This window comes from Xenopus laevis, chromosome 9_10L, assembly GCF_017654675.1.
Source record: "Xenopus laevis strain J_2021 chromosome 9_10L, Xenopus_laevis_v10.1, whole genome shotgun sequence".
NCBI classification, from domain to species: domain Eukaryota; kingdom Metazoa; phylum Chordata; class Amphibia; order Anura; family Pipidae; genus Xenopus; species Xenopus laevis.
The window spans coordinates 110715683-110731181 of record NC_054387.1 but is presented as its reverse complement, the minus strand read 5'-3'; the positions used below and the strand labels follow the sequence as shown (position 1 = coordinate 110731181).

Genomic DNA, 15499 nt, shown 5'->3' with positions numbered 1-15499 from the left:
ATAACAGCAGTCCCTGTAAGGGTATGGTTCTCTATAGCCACACCTAACCTCATGTCTGTGCACTGGTTGCCGGGATAATTGTAAGTAACATTACATAGAAGGAGGGCCCAGCCAAGTCATCTTATGCCACTAAAACATTGATCTACATGCAAGACTTAAAGTGACTCACTAGGGTATCCAGCTGTAGGCTTAGACTTATAATTTAACCTTCTGTTTCTGCAGGTATGGACTTGTTCTTTTGTGTGCTATGCTAAACAGAAAGAACTTCTATATATTTCTATTAATCTTTCATACAGATGAAAAAAAACACAGCATTCGGGTGGTTTATTGTTTATTGGATAATTAACACATGCAGTGTTAGCAGATAAACAGCACATTTTAGGAGGCCCCACAGCTAATGCATTGTTTTGAACCCAATAATCCACATGTTAAGATGAGGAGTAAAAGTAATTTGATGTTTCGAGGGTTGTTCTTCTTTAAGTCTAAAATGGGTTTTGCCAAAAAAAAATCACCAGGCTTTGCTCATCACTGGCTTCAACAAGTATGAACCATCGCTTGGAACTCTGTGTAAAAGATACATTAGACAGTAAGTGACAAAACATACAGTGCAGGCAATAGTAACTAAACGGAAACGGAAAAATTTTAAAGCCTCATCTTTGGGGATCAAAGGAACATTGATTAGGCTTGATAGCTTAAAATACAGAATCTGGTCTGCTGTCTCAGGGGTGGGTGTCAGCAGCCAACCAGGTTGCATCTTTTATTTTCCAGCCTTTTGCATCCATATGTGCAGCCAAATAATATAGATTCATGCTAGAATAAACATTTGCTGGAGGCATTAGTCTTTATAATTCTACTAAAAGTAGGGGTTCCAACATTCACCATTGATATAATTGATACTTGAATAAATCACACCTGCTGAATAAATCACACCTGCTGTACAATATTTCTGCATTTCTACACTGTCTTACAAATATTGTATTTTCAAAATGACAAAGAAACTCCACTCTCAACCCCACTATTGCCTATTGGCCAGAAAATTCTTTATTTACAAGTGACGATGTTGCTCATCTTGCCTATTTGGTCTTTGAAGTACTGTTTGTGTTGTACATATGCTATTGAAACTCCCTACCACCACTACTTATACAGTATTCTTATATCAAGTCACCCTCATGTGGCCAAGAATTGACCCTGGGGTTCAGTCTGAATCTTACAGAATTGATTTATCACTAAGAAAGACAATCAGTGGATCAGGATGGATAAAATACAGAGATTGTTTCTCTGGCTATTACTGTTTTCCAAGCAGAGTTATTAGGTATTAGCTGATAGTAGCATCATTGAGGATTCTGTATATTGAGGTTTACTTGTGTTTTCCAACTTTTTGGAGATTGTACAATGCAAACTACTGACATTACAGATCATCATATCATTGTGCCATGTATGAAGCTTTACAAAACAACCTTGACTCCATTTATATATTGTTTTATAACCTCTATAATAGTCAGGGCTAGAAGCATTGCCACTTTGCTTTGTTACTCACCATCAACTCCAATTTTCCCATCTCCATCATGATCAGCTCCAGCCATGAAATCCTTAGTCTCAGAGGATGTTAGCACTCTGGCAGAGGGATCAAATCGTTGAAGAAAAAACCTAAGCGGAATGGCAAACATTGGCATAATTATTTTCTGGCACAATATTGGCTGTGCATTGCCAGCAACACTATCAGCAATGCCATCAGTTCCTTTCTGGAGCCCATCTCTCGAAGCATACACCTGTCCTGCTACTTTGGATGGAAGCCTATTCTGCATTTCTGATATGCCTACTTTAATCATTGCTACACTATTTCAACAATAACATTTCTTTTACTCTACTGATTCAGTAGAGTAAAAAAAAAAAATACAAACAGAAAAATTTAAAACCTATAGGCTCCAACTTCCTATCAGTTCTTTTAAACCCCACCAGGGCAGCATAACAAAAACAAGATTTTTGCTGAAATGTTGCTGGATATTAGGAATTATACTTCGATATCTGAAAGTTTTAGTTATTCATCATCCCTTCAAATTTAAATCCCAGTATACTTGAACATGCTATCAGGGTTAAGGCATGCTGGGAGCTGTAGTCTAGCAACATAAGTCGTATTTGTAAGGCAATGTTGCTCAATAATACATTTCTCTAGCTCTCAGTTGCATTAAAATGCAAAATAATCCTCCAGTGCTAATCCCACTTGATCTGGCTCCACGTTCTTTGTTCCTGCATTTGGAGTTGGAAGCTTTAAGAACAGTTTCCCAGCACTGAACAAGTCTGTCCTTAACCCCCGACCACTGATTGCAGAGTATGACATTGAAGTCAAAATGACACAATAATCTCTGTATGTAAGATAATAACAAGATGCTAGTAATCAGGATTGTTATTGGCTAATTCTCTTGCATCAATAACTGGTGAATTGTGTTCCATGTGTAATTATGTTTTTTGACAAGATTTACTATATTTCTAATCACCGAGGGAGCATTTACTGGTGACAGGTTACTGCATCTGTTCATCTCTGTGCCTTTTATTACATGTGGGTAATAGAGCTATATTAAATGTATTCTAGCATACCAATACAGGTATGAATGAACCTTTCAAAAATATCTGTGTGATTTCAATTAATCCTCCTGTACTCATGATCCCTCTTTCTCATTTTGCTCTATTATTTTTAATTAGTGCCCAAATGGTTTAAGCATTTTGTTCAGCTGGTTGCCGCAGTTATGTCCATATGAATCACAACCATGTCCAAATCATATCCTTTGGATCATTCTCTAAATTACTCTTATATGGGTTTATTTAGCTTCACGGATGTGCAGTTTTACTCTGTACTATTACATGAACGTGAACAATCTTAAAGTCTCAATTTCCACCTTAATCCCCTAATATCACTTCATATGTCATTTTCCATTCAATAACAACTAGATTTGGTTGGAGGGGGTTCCTAAGGAAGTCTTAGATATGGGGATCTCTTTCTTCATTCACCTCCTTCATCCCTTTCTTCATTCACCTCCTCTCTTATCTGTACTCTTTCTTATTCCTATTCTGTCTTTTGCTTCTTCTCCACCCATTTACTCTGTCTTTCACCTCTGTTTCTTTGACTCCTACTTGCAAAGCTACATTTTGGGTAGAGCATCCATAAGAATTATGTGAGGTGTGTTATTTTACAAGATCACAAAAAGGATTCCTGATTCCCCAGCCTCTCCAGTCAAATAGCGTGGTGTCCGGAAAAGAGGTCGTCACCTCTCCAATATACATAGAGACGAAAGATTCACCAGACACTCAACAGCAAGTGAAGCGGGGCGGACCCCTGCGTGTTTATTCAAGTCTTGTGATGTAACGTTTCGGGGGTGGGCCCCTTCGTCAGACATGACATGTCTTCACTTGCTGTTGAGTGTCTGGTGAATTTTTCGTCCTTATTTTACAAGATACCATTACTTTAAAAAAGAAACATCAAGAACCATTCAGAAAGGGATTCCTTGTGTCCTTATTTGTGCAGGGTCCTAAAAAGTTAAAAAGTTTCTTTTGGAGGACCACACTACACAGTTGTGTGACAGAAGTGCACCCTAAGGAGAAAAACCATGTAACTGGTGGGAAACTGACTAAGTAGCTGGTATCCAGTCCAAAGTGTCATAAGTGTCATAACTTTAGTACAGCAGACCCTGTAAGGGCATGCTTCTCCATAGCTGTACCTTACCTACCTTTGTGCACTGGGGCCCAGGCTAATTGTGACTAACATGACATAAAAGGAATGTGAATTGTGTTCCATGTATAATTATGTTTTTTGTTAAATTCTATAGAGAACTAGGGGATGCAGTAGGACAGTTTTATGGTTCAAAAAAAGGAGAGAAATAGAAAGAGCTGGCCCTCACAGTTGCACCTTCCCATATATAACCTCCGAAGTAGTTGGAAGCATTGAAATTAAAACATAACTTTTAATCTGTATTTAAAATAGATGTCCATACAAAAATAATATATAAAGGTTAAAAGAACAGCGAGAAACAGGACGTTGATTGACCAGAAATGGAGGGTTATCACGGACAGTGCTGAGCAGCTATTTAACCCAACAATAGGTTAATCTCAATGGATGTTGGGTATGGATTGTGAACCTAATCAGCAAACGGCTAACTTGCCTTGCTGATAAATGTCTATTTTATCGCTAATAAATTCTAGTACACGGTTCATTCAGCCAGTTCCAACCCCTTCACCCTCATGTTTCACCACCCGCAGTAGCGTACCCTACAGTGATAATGCCGTTTTGCTTCGGTGCTTGATTTCTATAGAGAGCTGAAGTTCTGGCCCACGGATCAATTCACCACATCCAACCCCTTCACCCTCGTAGTACACCCTCCCGATCCGCATTTGGCGGGTGAAACGCGCGTCAGGCGCATCTTTTAGCTTCAGCTAGGCAGGACGTCTGATAGGGACCTTTATTGTAAAACGGATCGGGAGGGTGTACTACGAGGGTGAAGGGGTTGGATGTGGTGAATTGATCCGTGGGCCAGAACTTCAGCTCTCTATAGAAATCAAGCACCGAAGCAAAACGGCATTATCACTGTAGGGTACGCTACTGCGGGTGGTGAAACATGAGGGTGAAGGGGTTGGAACTGGCTGAATGAACCGTGTACTAGAATTTATTAGCGATAAAATAGACATTTATCAGCAAGGCAAGTTAGCCGTTTGCTGATTAGGTTCACAATCCATACCCAACATCCATTGAGATTAACCTATTGTTGGGTTAAATAGCTGCTCAGCACTGTCCGTGATAACCCTCCATTTCTGGTCAATCAACGTCCTGTTTCTCGCTGTTCTTTTAACCTTTATATATTATTTTTGTATGGACATCTATTTTAAATACAGATTAAAAGTTATGTTTTAATTTCAATGCTTCCAACTACTTCGGAGGTTATATATGGGAAGGTGCAACTGTGAGGGCCAGCTCTTTCTATTTCTCTCCTTTTTTTGCATATAACTGTTATTTGGCTTTGCACACCATATACTGTATTTGATGGTTGGTGCTCCCCAACACCATATATTCTTTTCCGCAGTTTTATGGTTCACCTTAGTTTCAGTTTAAGAAAAATGATTTCCCAGGCAGCCAGGAAAGCATCTCGGCATACTGAACACCAACATTGGTTCTAAACTGAAATAGAATAAAAGTAAGAAAGCTCAGACTAAGTGAGTTTAAGCAGGCTGCTTATGTGTATTTAGTTCCATGTTACTGATGCACAAATAAATTGGGAATATAATACCTGGTACAGAGTGCACAGTTCCAGTTTATTTGGGGAATATTCTCCCTCTGTATAAATCTGTAATGCTGGCAACAAGTGTATGAAGCATTGTTGTGAAACTTTTTCTAAAAAGGGGTGCCTACCTTTTAAATGAGCTTCTCATTTCTAAGGAACTTTTCAGTTGAAGTTCCTTTTTTATTTTGTATGGTTTTCATTTTATTAACCTTCCTGTTTTGCAACTTTCCAGCCTGAAAATAGGTTGTTGGGGGTCATGGACCCTGGAAACCAAATGCTAATTTACTGAGAGACGTATGACTTAACTTTCTGTTCAGACCATCACTTGTTCTCTATTCTGACTTCCATGCTGCTTCCTGGTTGCTAGAGTAATTCTAGGGTAATGCTAGGGTAAAAACCCTAGCAACCAGATAGGAGTCTAAAGTCCAAGCATGGGAGCTGCTGAACAAAAATATAAACAATTCAAAAACCCACAAAAAATATTGCAAATTATTTCAAGATAATACTGTTTACACTATAATAAAACTAAACTACATCTTTAAGTCATATTTATTGTAAATGTTTTATAAAACCTACTTTACTACATTCCACACATCATATTGAAATAATCATACAAGATATAAATCATACCTAAGTTCGTCTTCTTCAACGTAGCCACTCTCGTCATTATCCATTACACCGAAAACTTGTTTGACTTCATTAGGTGTCTTTTTAGTTATACCACAGGTCTTGAAGAATTTCTTGTAATTGAAAGTATCAGGAGCTACAGGGAACAATAGAACAGTCTTACTTTACAGTTTTGCAGTTACAAGTATGGCAATAAGATGAGATATTGCCTATTGTCTTCTGGTATATGGATAGTTATGCTGCTTAATCTTTAATCCTATGGTGATATCCAAAATATTCTGATCAGTACATAAGGGTAATTTTACATCTGACTGAGAGAAAGGTCTAGGGGAGCAAATTTATAAGTTTTTGATAGTAAAAAAAAGGTGAAATGTAAGTGTTGGTTTTCATGTCCTTTTAAATCATGGGTCATTATCCTGCTGAGACTAGTTAAAATCAAAAATGGTTTCAAAACCTTCATACTTCTTATCCATATGACAGTCTAGGACAGTTTGTTTTATCATAGGCCAGTGTCACAAGCAATTCAGTTCACAGGCAGGGAAGATCATGGTGCAAAAATACATAGTTTAACATTTTCCATGGCAATGTCTACAATAGTGAAAGCAGACACTGCATCTGCTGGGGAGCCGAGACTCATAAATAGTTGTAATACTGTTTATGCAAAATGTCTTATTACAAAAGGGGTCACTAAAATGATTTCGCTCTGGGGCTCAGTTATTTCTAATCTCGTCCTGTAAGAAGGGACCACATGCTGGTTATGTAGGCATTTTCTGATATCTACTTTTTTGGGCCACTTTCAGAACTTTAATTGTTGTCAAGCTGAAAATGCACAATCTCCTTTAGATTGATTACTGCTATGTCTGCTGTGTATAAAATACCTCATGTGCCTTTTACACTAAAGAGCTCAAACCTTTGGTTATTAGCTATGGGCTATATTGCAAACTATGTTAAAACAATATGATAACCCAATATCCTAGTTTTCCCCCTAGCTTTTTGGGGGGATTGTGGGATAGCAGGTACAATAAGATGAGATGATGTGTATAGTACAGTTATGGGGCCTATTATCCAAAATACTCTGGACCTGGGGTTTTCTGGATAAGTGATCTTTCCATAACATGGATCTTTATACCACACGTCTACTAGAAAATCATTTAAAGATTACATAAACCCAATAGTTTTGCCTTCAATTAGAATTAATTATATCTTAGTTAGGATGAAGTTAAAGCTACTGTTTTATCATCAGAGAGAAAAGGACACCCGTTTTTAAAAATTGGGATTATTTGGATAAAAAGGAGTCTATGGGAGATGGCCTTCCCGTAATTTGGAGACTTTTGGATAACGGATCCCATACCTGTATTATCTGGAGATACTAGCTTCTGGGAAGGAGCTATTACTTCTTATGTAGGAACAGGAAGAGTTTGTTAAAAATTGCTTAAGAATTTAGGGATTTTATAAAATTGTACAAACTAGGCTGGTTTATTTGCAAGTTTCCTAGAAATGCATTTTTTTCAACACTGTTAGTGAAACTTGACTTTTCTCCCACTTCCCAGTTTTAGATCTTCGTTGTCTTTCACACTGCAAAATACATGCAGCTTTATAAATATGGCCTTTAATGTGTCATGAGCTGAAAATACCAGTGAATGGGCTGTCTAAATGTGCGAGGGCTTCTGTGTGCTGGGGTGTCTGTGTGCAGCCACATATGCTATAGGTCTATTCCTTTCCAGGACATTCATCCCTCCTGGGACCCCCTGATTTCAGTTCTGATACCATGCAACGTGTAAAGAGCGAATCAAGTCTGAGATAAAGGTTGTGGTCAATCTGGTTGCATGCCTGACTTGTGGCTGATGCTACCATGGGTTGCTATTCAGATATGGAATATTGTAGATGTCACTGCCTTGAACTGAGTTGTTAGACAAGCGAAGCTCCCAATGTGCGATACTATTTTTCTTGATAATGAAACAGTAGAATATGACAGGAACTGCACTGTGGCCAGTGATATGAGTTGTGTTACACATAATGCTGGGTGCTGAAAAAGTGTTACATTACCTTGGCACTCCCTCAGGGCAGCAGCTATATCAGCAGCACTGAGGACATCTGTCATGCTCATCTTGAAGCTGTTAATAGAAACAGAACCCATCATCAGTACAGTGAATTAAGGAATATGGGGGCCACCAAGGGGCGTATGGTAGCTGCCCGTGCAATGCAATATCACTTTGAAATCATTTCAGCCCCGCTATCAGTGCATTTATTACAATGTGTCCCAGAATTTTCAGTGGTGACCTCTGGTTAATTTTACTCATTGCCAAGTCAGGAGGTTGCATTCAGCCGTGTAATATGCAACAGCTATTGTTCTCAGGCTTACTAGAAACGTCTCTCCTTTATCTTTTAATGGCAGGAAAATGATCTGATAGTTATAAATCTGAGAATGTTATAGAGAATTTTTTTAGAGCATGGAAGAGGGAAAAGACCATTTGCCTGGTGCTCATGAGAGATTTAAGAGAATTAAAGCTCAACAAAGGATCAGGCTGGAAATTCAGTATGCTTTGGGCTTCTAAAATCCACAACCCTTTAGCAGTGCATATCTGTGCCTCAGAAGATGTCCCTATCTTCTTTCATGCTCTGGATGGCTTTGTTACCTGAGCTTAGTAACTGACTTACAATACACAGTATATATACAATATCAAATTCCCAATACAAGGCAATTGTGTCAAATTTACCTTCATTAGCAGCATATAAATGAATGTACAATATTGTGCACCAGAATTGATTAATAAACAGACTTGTAGCATCTGCTTCTATGACAAATGTAACCTCACCTTTTGCAAATGCTGCAATGAATTCCCACAACCTCTAAGGCTAAGCTTAGCATCTATCTCAACAGCAGCCCAGAGCATCCCAAGCATGTGCAGAGCCACTGGCCCTCAAAATATGGCCTAACAAGATCAGACTTTGGGGAACTACTGTGATACATTTGAAGACAAGGATCAATGCTGTTATAGAGCTGCTGAACATCTAGGCTGGTACACTAAGTTCAGTACAGGTATGGAACCTGTTATCCAGAATACTTTGGACCTGGGTTTTTTTGGGATAACATGTCTTTTCCTAATTTGGATCTTCATACCTACTAGAAAACCATGTAAACATTAAATAAACCCAATAGATTGCTTTTGTGTCCCATGAGGATTAATTCTATCTTAGCTTGGATTAAGTGCAAGCTACTGTTTTATTATTACAGAGAAATTGGAAATCATTTTATTAAAAAGTGGGTTATCTGTATAAAATGGAGTCTATGGAAGACAGCCTTCCCATAATTCGGAGCTCTGTGGAGAACGAGTTTCTGCATAATGGATCCCATAACTGTATAGAGAATACAGCATTTCTAGGCATATTCTTTAGTTCTTCTTTAAGACCTTCCTAGGCAGAATTTAAGTACACTTGCCATAGATGCTCCATCTTTTTTACACTCTGCCTATGCCCTCTGACTGGATATTTAGCCAAGTGTCTAATCAACAGATGATCAGCTGTGCAGTAGCATTCCCAGCATGGGGTTTGCTCTTACTTTTCATTAACGTGTTCTGTTTTATCACTCCATTAGTGTGTAACTAGAAATAACCCGGCCCTACAGCTTAATCATTTCAGCTCTGACCAGGCCTTGAGGAATATATGTTTTGTACATATTCAGTGAACTTGTAGGTTAGTCATAACCCTCCCTTGGGTATCCCAGATGCAGCTCTGTCAAATGTCACTATTATTACACCCTCTCTGTTTCCCTTTTATGAGAGTCACATATATAAAGCTAATATGCATCGCTGCATAACACAAAATGCCCCATTGTTTGGTAGGCAAGTAAAGAAACGAAAGAACTACCTAAACCCTTAATATGCAAAATAATTTGCATATTATTCTATTGCCAGTACATATAGAAATCTTCTGTCTCAACCCCATACTGAACAGCTTATTGGCATGTTCTGTCCAAGACTAAGAAAAATAAACACACTTTCTTTGCAATGCAAAAATATAAAAAAAATTACACAATTTAAACATGATGAATCATTTCAAGTGCCTATAAGATTGGAAAGAGATTTCTTAGCACTCACTCTCAGAAGCAGGGGCGTAACTATAGAGGAAGCAGACCCTGCGGCTGCAGGGGGGCCCAGGAGGTATTGGGGCCCCATGAGGCCCTAATTCATATACAATTTCAATAAATATTGGAGAAACAAGTCAACCTCTAAACATTTTGGGGGCCTGAAAAATAATTTGCTGTGGGGCCCAGTAATATCTAGTTACGCCACTGCTCAGAAGGTCTTTGTATTATTTGTAGACACAGCAACCCAGTTCACTTTCCTTTGCTTTCCCTAAAATGTTAGCATTAGATACTAAAGTGAAAATCATTACAAATCATCACAATACTGAATAAAAATTAAATATGACTATGAATCAAACAGAGCAAGGAATTGCTTCTGTATCTTATAGAAATGGGCATTTATAGAGGATACCAATGTCCGTGTAGGCAGTACCAATCTAGGGGGCAATACACCAATCTTGTCCATTATCCAGCCAATCATTGCTTGTTGGGCTTGGCCCTTTAAGCTGGCCATAGATGTTGAGATTTTTAAAAGATCAGATCCTGATCGTGAGACCACGATCTTCTTGAAACGATCGTACGATCGTTCGTATTTACCATCAACTAAAAAGACCAATTTGCCAGAAACAAAGGGGAGCTGCCTGCTTGGCCCTGCAAACAGAGATAGATTGCACTGGGACCGACAAAGATTTTTTGACCTGGCCAATCAATTTCCTGACGGATGTCGGCCAAAAAATCATAAGATGTACGATCGTTCGAATCCCACTGACCGCACGATAATTTCGAAGGATTGGTCAGGCTTCCCTAAAATCGGTTGTTCGGCAAGAGAAATCTTTGCGTCTATGGGGACCTTAAGTGTCAAAACAACAAAAATCTCCCCCTACTTCCCTTTATTGCTAACAATGAGAACAAATCTCCATCCTTGACATTTTAATGTAATTTTACATGATGCCGTATTTGGTGAACAGCTCCAAGCACATCTAAAAGGGATGCTGGGAATAATAGTAGGGTAGGCCAGCAATAATTGGATTGACAAAGCTTGGACATCCTTGTTTAGAACTTGGGTTTCTTCCAAATGAAGCATATGCAGCACTAGTAGGTTTCAAAGGTTACTAATGCATATATTTAATGCAAAGGCATGTACAGTACTATGCCTTTCCTAGAGGCAAGTAACGATTATTTGGCTTCAAACTTACCTTGGCACAAGCACCCTGGGTATGGGAAGCCCACCATCCTGAATGGGCAAACTAGGAAATATGCTACTTTGCTTAAAGTTGATTATCTAATGTTATACGTAATTAGGGAAGTATTCTAAAACATGGATTGTCAACCTTTGGTATAAATCTGCTACTACAGCAAAAACCCTACATCTAATGCCACACATAAATTAAGGTTAATAATGCTGTATTGTTTAAAAAGGAAACCCCTGCAAATATTGCTTAACAGAACAACATTTTAATTTTAATTATTATAAAATATAGTTTTTAATTATTGGCTCAGTTAAGACCTAAAAAATAAATAAGCAGGATATGGTTTTCTTATTGACACCACTCACCCATGAGTGCTTCCCCATTCTCTTAGGCTGGTTAGCTGGTTCCTAAATGACTGGTGCTCGGAAAAACACACTAGCGAGTTCTAGAGTCTGTTTTGTTAGACTTAGTACGAAGTAATTTTATGTAATTTTACACTCATAAGAGATCATTTAGCTTCAGCTAAAGTTATCCAATGGATTTTAATGTATTGTTACAGGAGAGACTGTATAGAATGATTAATATGAAGTGAACACATACTACTTTGGGAAAATTAACTTGCCTATTATGATGTTAATCAGACAATGATTAAGATAAATATTTATTAATATAAATAAGATAAATGATAAGGCAATGCATTAAAATGATCACTTGGTCCTACATTATTTACATTATCACAAAAAAAATAAACCTTATATTACTAATATCTTAAGTTAGGTGTCTGTTAAAAAACATACATTTAAAATAAAATTGTATTATTTTACTTTAAGACATTTTTTGAGAGCGAAATGAAAGCCGTGCAAGTTGCAAGCACAAACAGATCCTAACGTAAGTACTATATTTTATAACTAGATCTTATTAAATGTTAAATATTCATAGCCTTGATTAAAATTAGACAAAAATGTCTCATTCTTTTTATCCAGCTGCTGCATGCACAGTACAATGTAGCAGAATTTGTAGCAGAGAGGAATCACCTCTATAATGAAAAAGGCTTTGCTCGCTACTGTCTAATGTTTCCTCTGTTCATCATCTTGAATAGAAGTGCATCTCATGAATTGTCTGACTAATTACACCTTTTAGTCAGAAGGCAAAATGATATTTGCTGAAATTACCCCCCAAACTTCTTGCAGAAACTAAATGATAGAATCCACAAGCTCTTACCTTGAGTAGGGAATGAAGAAGATACAGGTGTAAAAGCAGCAGACATGTAAAGTGACAGAGCTGTGACAAGAGGTGAAATAGCCTGGTTTATATAGGATCTTAAAGGTGACAATAAGCATTACTTGGGTTACCCATTCAGGGATCAAGTGCATTATTTGGTAACCGTCTCAGATTTCTTGCCAAACTAATCAACCTCTTCTATTTTTAACTATCTGGAATTTACATAAGAATATCAGTTTTTAGATAAAGTCACACATCTATAATACAGAGAAGCCTATAGAGAATATTATGGAATAAGCTTCCTTTATAATGAAAGTTTATTCATAAACAAACAGAATATATGGAATATTTCAGATCCAAATTTGTGCCAGGAGGAAATCAACCCCTAAATTTCTAAATTGCAACATAAGAGTTTTTGACCTTTTTGTTTTATTACTTTCAATGTAAATATCATATGTAATAAGATAGTCTTATTACCATATATTATAATCTATAACAAAAACTATCCCTGCAGAAGTTGAAGCCTCTAGTGAATATGTCTGATTACTGAATATGAAAATAAAATGTTTTAATTTCAAAATATAAAACTAAAAAGTATCATATTGGAAAACATTGGTTTTCTTTAAAAAGAATTGTTGTTAGTTTAGTGCTAGGTAACTGCGCTACGTTTTTGTCCGACTTAACCCCCACCCGGTGGCTGTAGCCTCACCTTCACTTCTCACCTGCTGGGTTCAGGAAACACTTGAGGTATCAGTGCTACTGTCAGGAGAGACTGGGACGCAGTTCTTTTAAAGCACTAGTGCCGCCACCTCCTATCGCTTCTCAGGGTTCAAACGGGTTTTTTCGTTGATGAAACAAAAACAAAACACACTGGTTCTTAAACAGCTGATTAAACATATTCTGAATCATACAGCATGTGCAAAACACTTTTCAGCTCACTAGTGGAGGCTACCTAAGCATTATAGGTCATCACTTTCAGGTCTGGAATTCAAATTTTCTTAGTCTGTATGCATGGTACTGGGGATAGTGATTTTAGATAAGTGCTTGTTTTTAGCACTGTTTTCATATTTATTTTTGAAAAAGATCACAAGAAATTTCACATATCATATGCTTCTAGTGTTCTTGACTGTTTTAATTGCAGGCCGTAATATATCTACAGGTGTCTGCAAACATTAAAGGAACAGGTAGGCCCATAAAGATTTGGACAGAGACAACCTTTTTCTAATTTTAGTTTTGTACATTACCACAATGGATTTTAAATGAAACAACTCAGATGCAGTTGAACTGCAGACTTCCAGCTTTAATTCAGTGGGTTGAACAAAAAGATTGCTTAAAAATTTGAGGAACTAAAGCCTTTTTTTTAACACAATCACTTCATTTCAAGGGTTCAAAAGTAATTGGACCATTGACTCAAAGGCTATTTCATGGGCAGGTGTGGGCAATTCCTTTGTTATATCATTATCAATGAAGCAGATAAAAGCCCTGGAGTTGATTTGAGGGGGGGGGGTGCTTGTATGTAGAAGATTTTGCTGTGAACAAAGGAGCTCTCCATGCAGGTGAAACAGGCCAAAACAGAAAAAAACCCATCCGAGAAATTGCTACAATATTAGGAGTGGCAAAATCTACAGTTTGGTACATCCTGAGAAAGAAAGAAAGTACTGGTGAACTCAGCAACGCAAAAAGACCTGGACGTCCATGGAAGACAACAGTGGTGGATGATCGCAGAATAAATTCCATGGTGAAGAGAAACCCCTTCACAACAGCCAAACGAGTGAACAACACTCTCCAGGAGGCAGGTGTATCGATAACCAAGTCTACCATAAAGAGAAGACTGCATAAAAGTAAATACAGAGGGTGCACTGCTCATAAGCACCAAGAATAGAAAGGAATTGGACTTTGCTAAAAAATTTAAAAAAACCAGAACAGTTCTTGAAAAACATTCTTTGGACAGATGAAACCAAGATCAACCTCTACTAGAATGATGGCAAGAAAAATGTATGGAGAAGGCGTGGTACAGCTCATGATCCAAAGCATACCACATCTCTATAAAACATTTGGGAGGCAGTGTAATGGCTTGGGCGTGCATGGCTGCCAGTGGCACTGGGACACTAGTGTTTATCCATGATGTGACACAGGACAGAAGCAGCCAAATTAATTCTGAGGTGTTCAGAGACACTGTCTGCTCAAATCCAGCTAAATGCAGTCAAATTAATTGGGAGGGGTTTCATAATACAGATGGTCAATGACCCAAAACATACAGCCAAAGCAGCCCAGGAGTTTATTAAAGCAAAGAAGTGGAATATTCTTGAATGGCCAAGTCAGTTACCTGATCTGAACCCAATTGAGCTGCATTTCACTTGTTGAAGACTAAACTTCGGACAGAAAGGACCACAAACAAACTGCAACTGAAAGCCGCTGCAGGAAAGGCCTGGCAGAGCATTAAAAAGGTAGAAACCCAGCATCTGATGATGTCCATGAGTTCAAGACTTGAGGCTGTCATTGCCAGCAAAGGGGTTTCAACCAAGTATTAGAAATGAACATTTTATTTTCAGTTTTTTCATTTGCTTTTGAGCCCCTGAAATGAAGTGATTGTGTTAAAGAAAGGTTTTAGTTCCTCGCATTTTTATGTAATCTTTATGTTCAACCCACTGAATTAAAGCTGAAAGTCTGCAGTTCAACTGCATCTGAGTTGTTTCATTTAAAATTCATTGTGGTAATGTACAGAACCCAAATTAGAAAAAAGTTTTCTCTGTCCAATGATTTATGGGCCGTATATATGTGTATATATATATATATATACTCCTACTTGGGAAAGAGAAGCCCCAACCAACTTTGGCTCCCCTCATCTTTACTACCACATACTCGTCTGCATCTTACCAAGTATCCAAATGTATCAACAAACACTGGCCCATGTTGAACATGGATGACTCTCTATCCTTACACAGAGTACCTAGGCCCATGTTGGGCTACAAAAGGGACAAAAGTTTGAGAAACCTGTTAGTACGTACGGACTTCTCCACATCGGCTAAGAAAGATACAAATTGGCTATCCAAAAGCACAAAACTGGGATGCTACAAGTGCCCTGACTGCGTCACGTGTAGATGCTTACT

The 15499-nt window shown here is 38.0% G+C and overlaps 1 protein-coding gene across 4 annotated transcripts; it reads right to left on the bottom strand.

Annotated features, from left to right (window-relative positions):
* Positions 1-314: 314 nt before the first annotated feature.
* ocm1.L (oncomodulin 2 L homeolog) lies at positions 315-13190 on the bottom strand. Of its 4 annotated transcripts, none has more exons than XM_041576975.1 (6): positions 13099-13184; positions 12390-12449; positions 7941-8008; positions 5898-6030; positions 1538-1647; positions 315-563 (listed from the first exon to the last, which is right to left on the bottom strand). In XM_041576975.1, the coding sequence occupies exons 3-6, from the start codon at positions 7999-8001 to the stop codon at positions 535-537; spliced, it is 333 nt and encodes a 110-aa protein (XP_041432909.1). In that variant the 5' UTR covers positions 8002-8008; positions 12390-12449; positions 13099-13184; the 3' UTR covers positions 315-534. The 4 variants fall into 4 exon arrangements, with proteins under 4 accessions (XP_041432909.1, XP_018091914.1, XP_041432910.1 ...); XM_018236425.2 differs by having other exon boundaries at positions 13112-13162; XM_041576976.1 differs by lacking the exon at positions 12390-12449 and having other exon boundaries at positions 13112-13190.
* Between the last annotated feature and the right edge of the window lie 2309 nt (positions 13191-15499).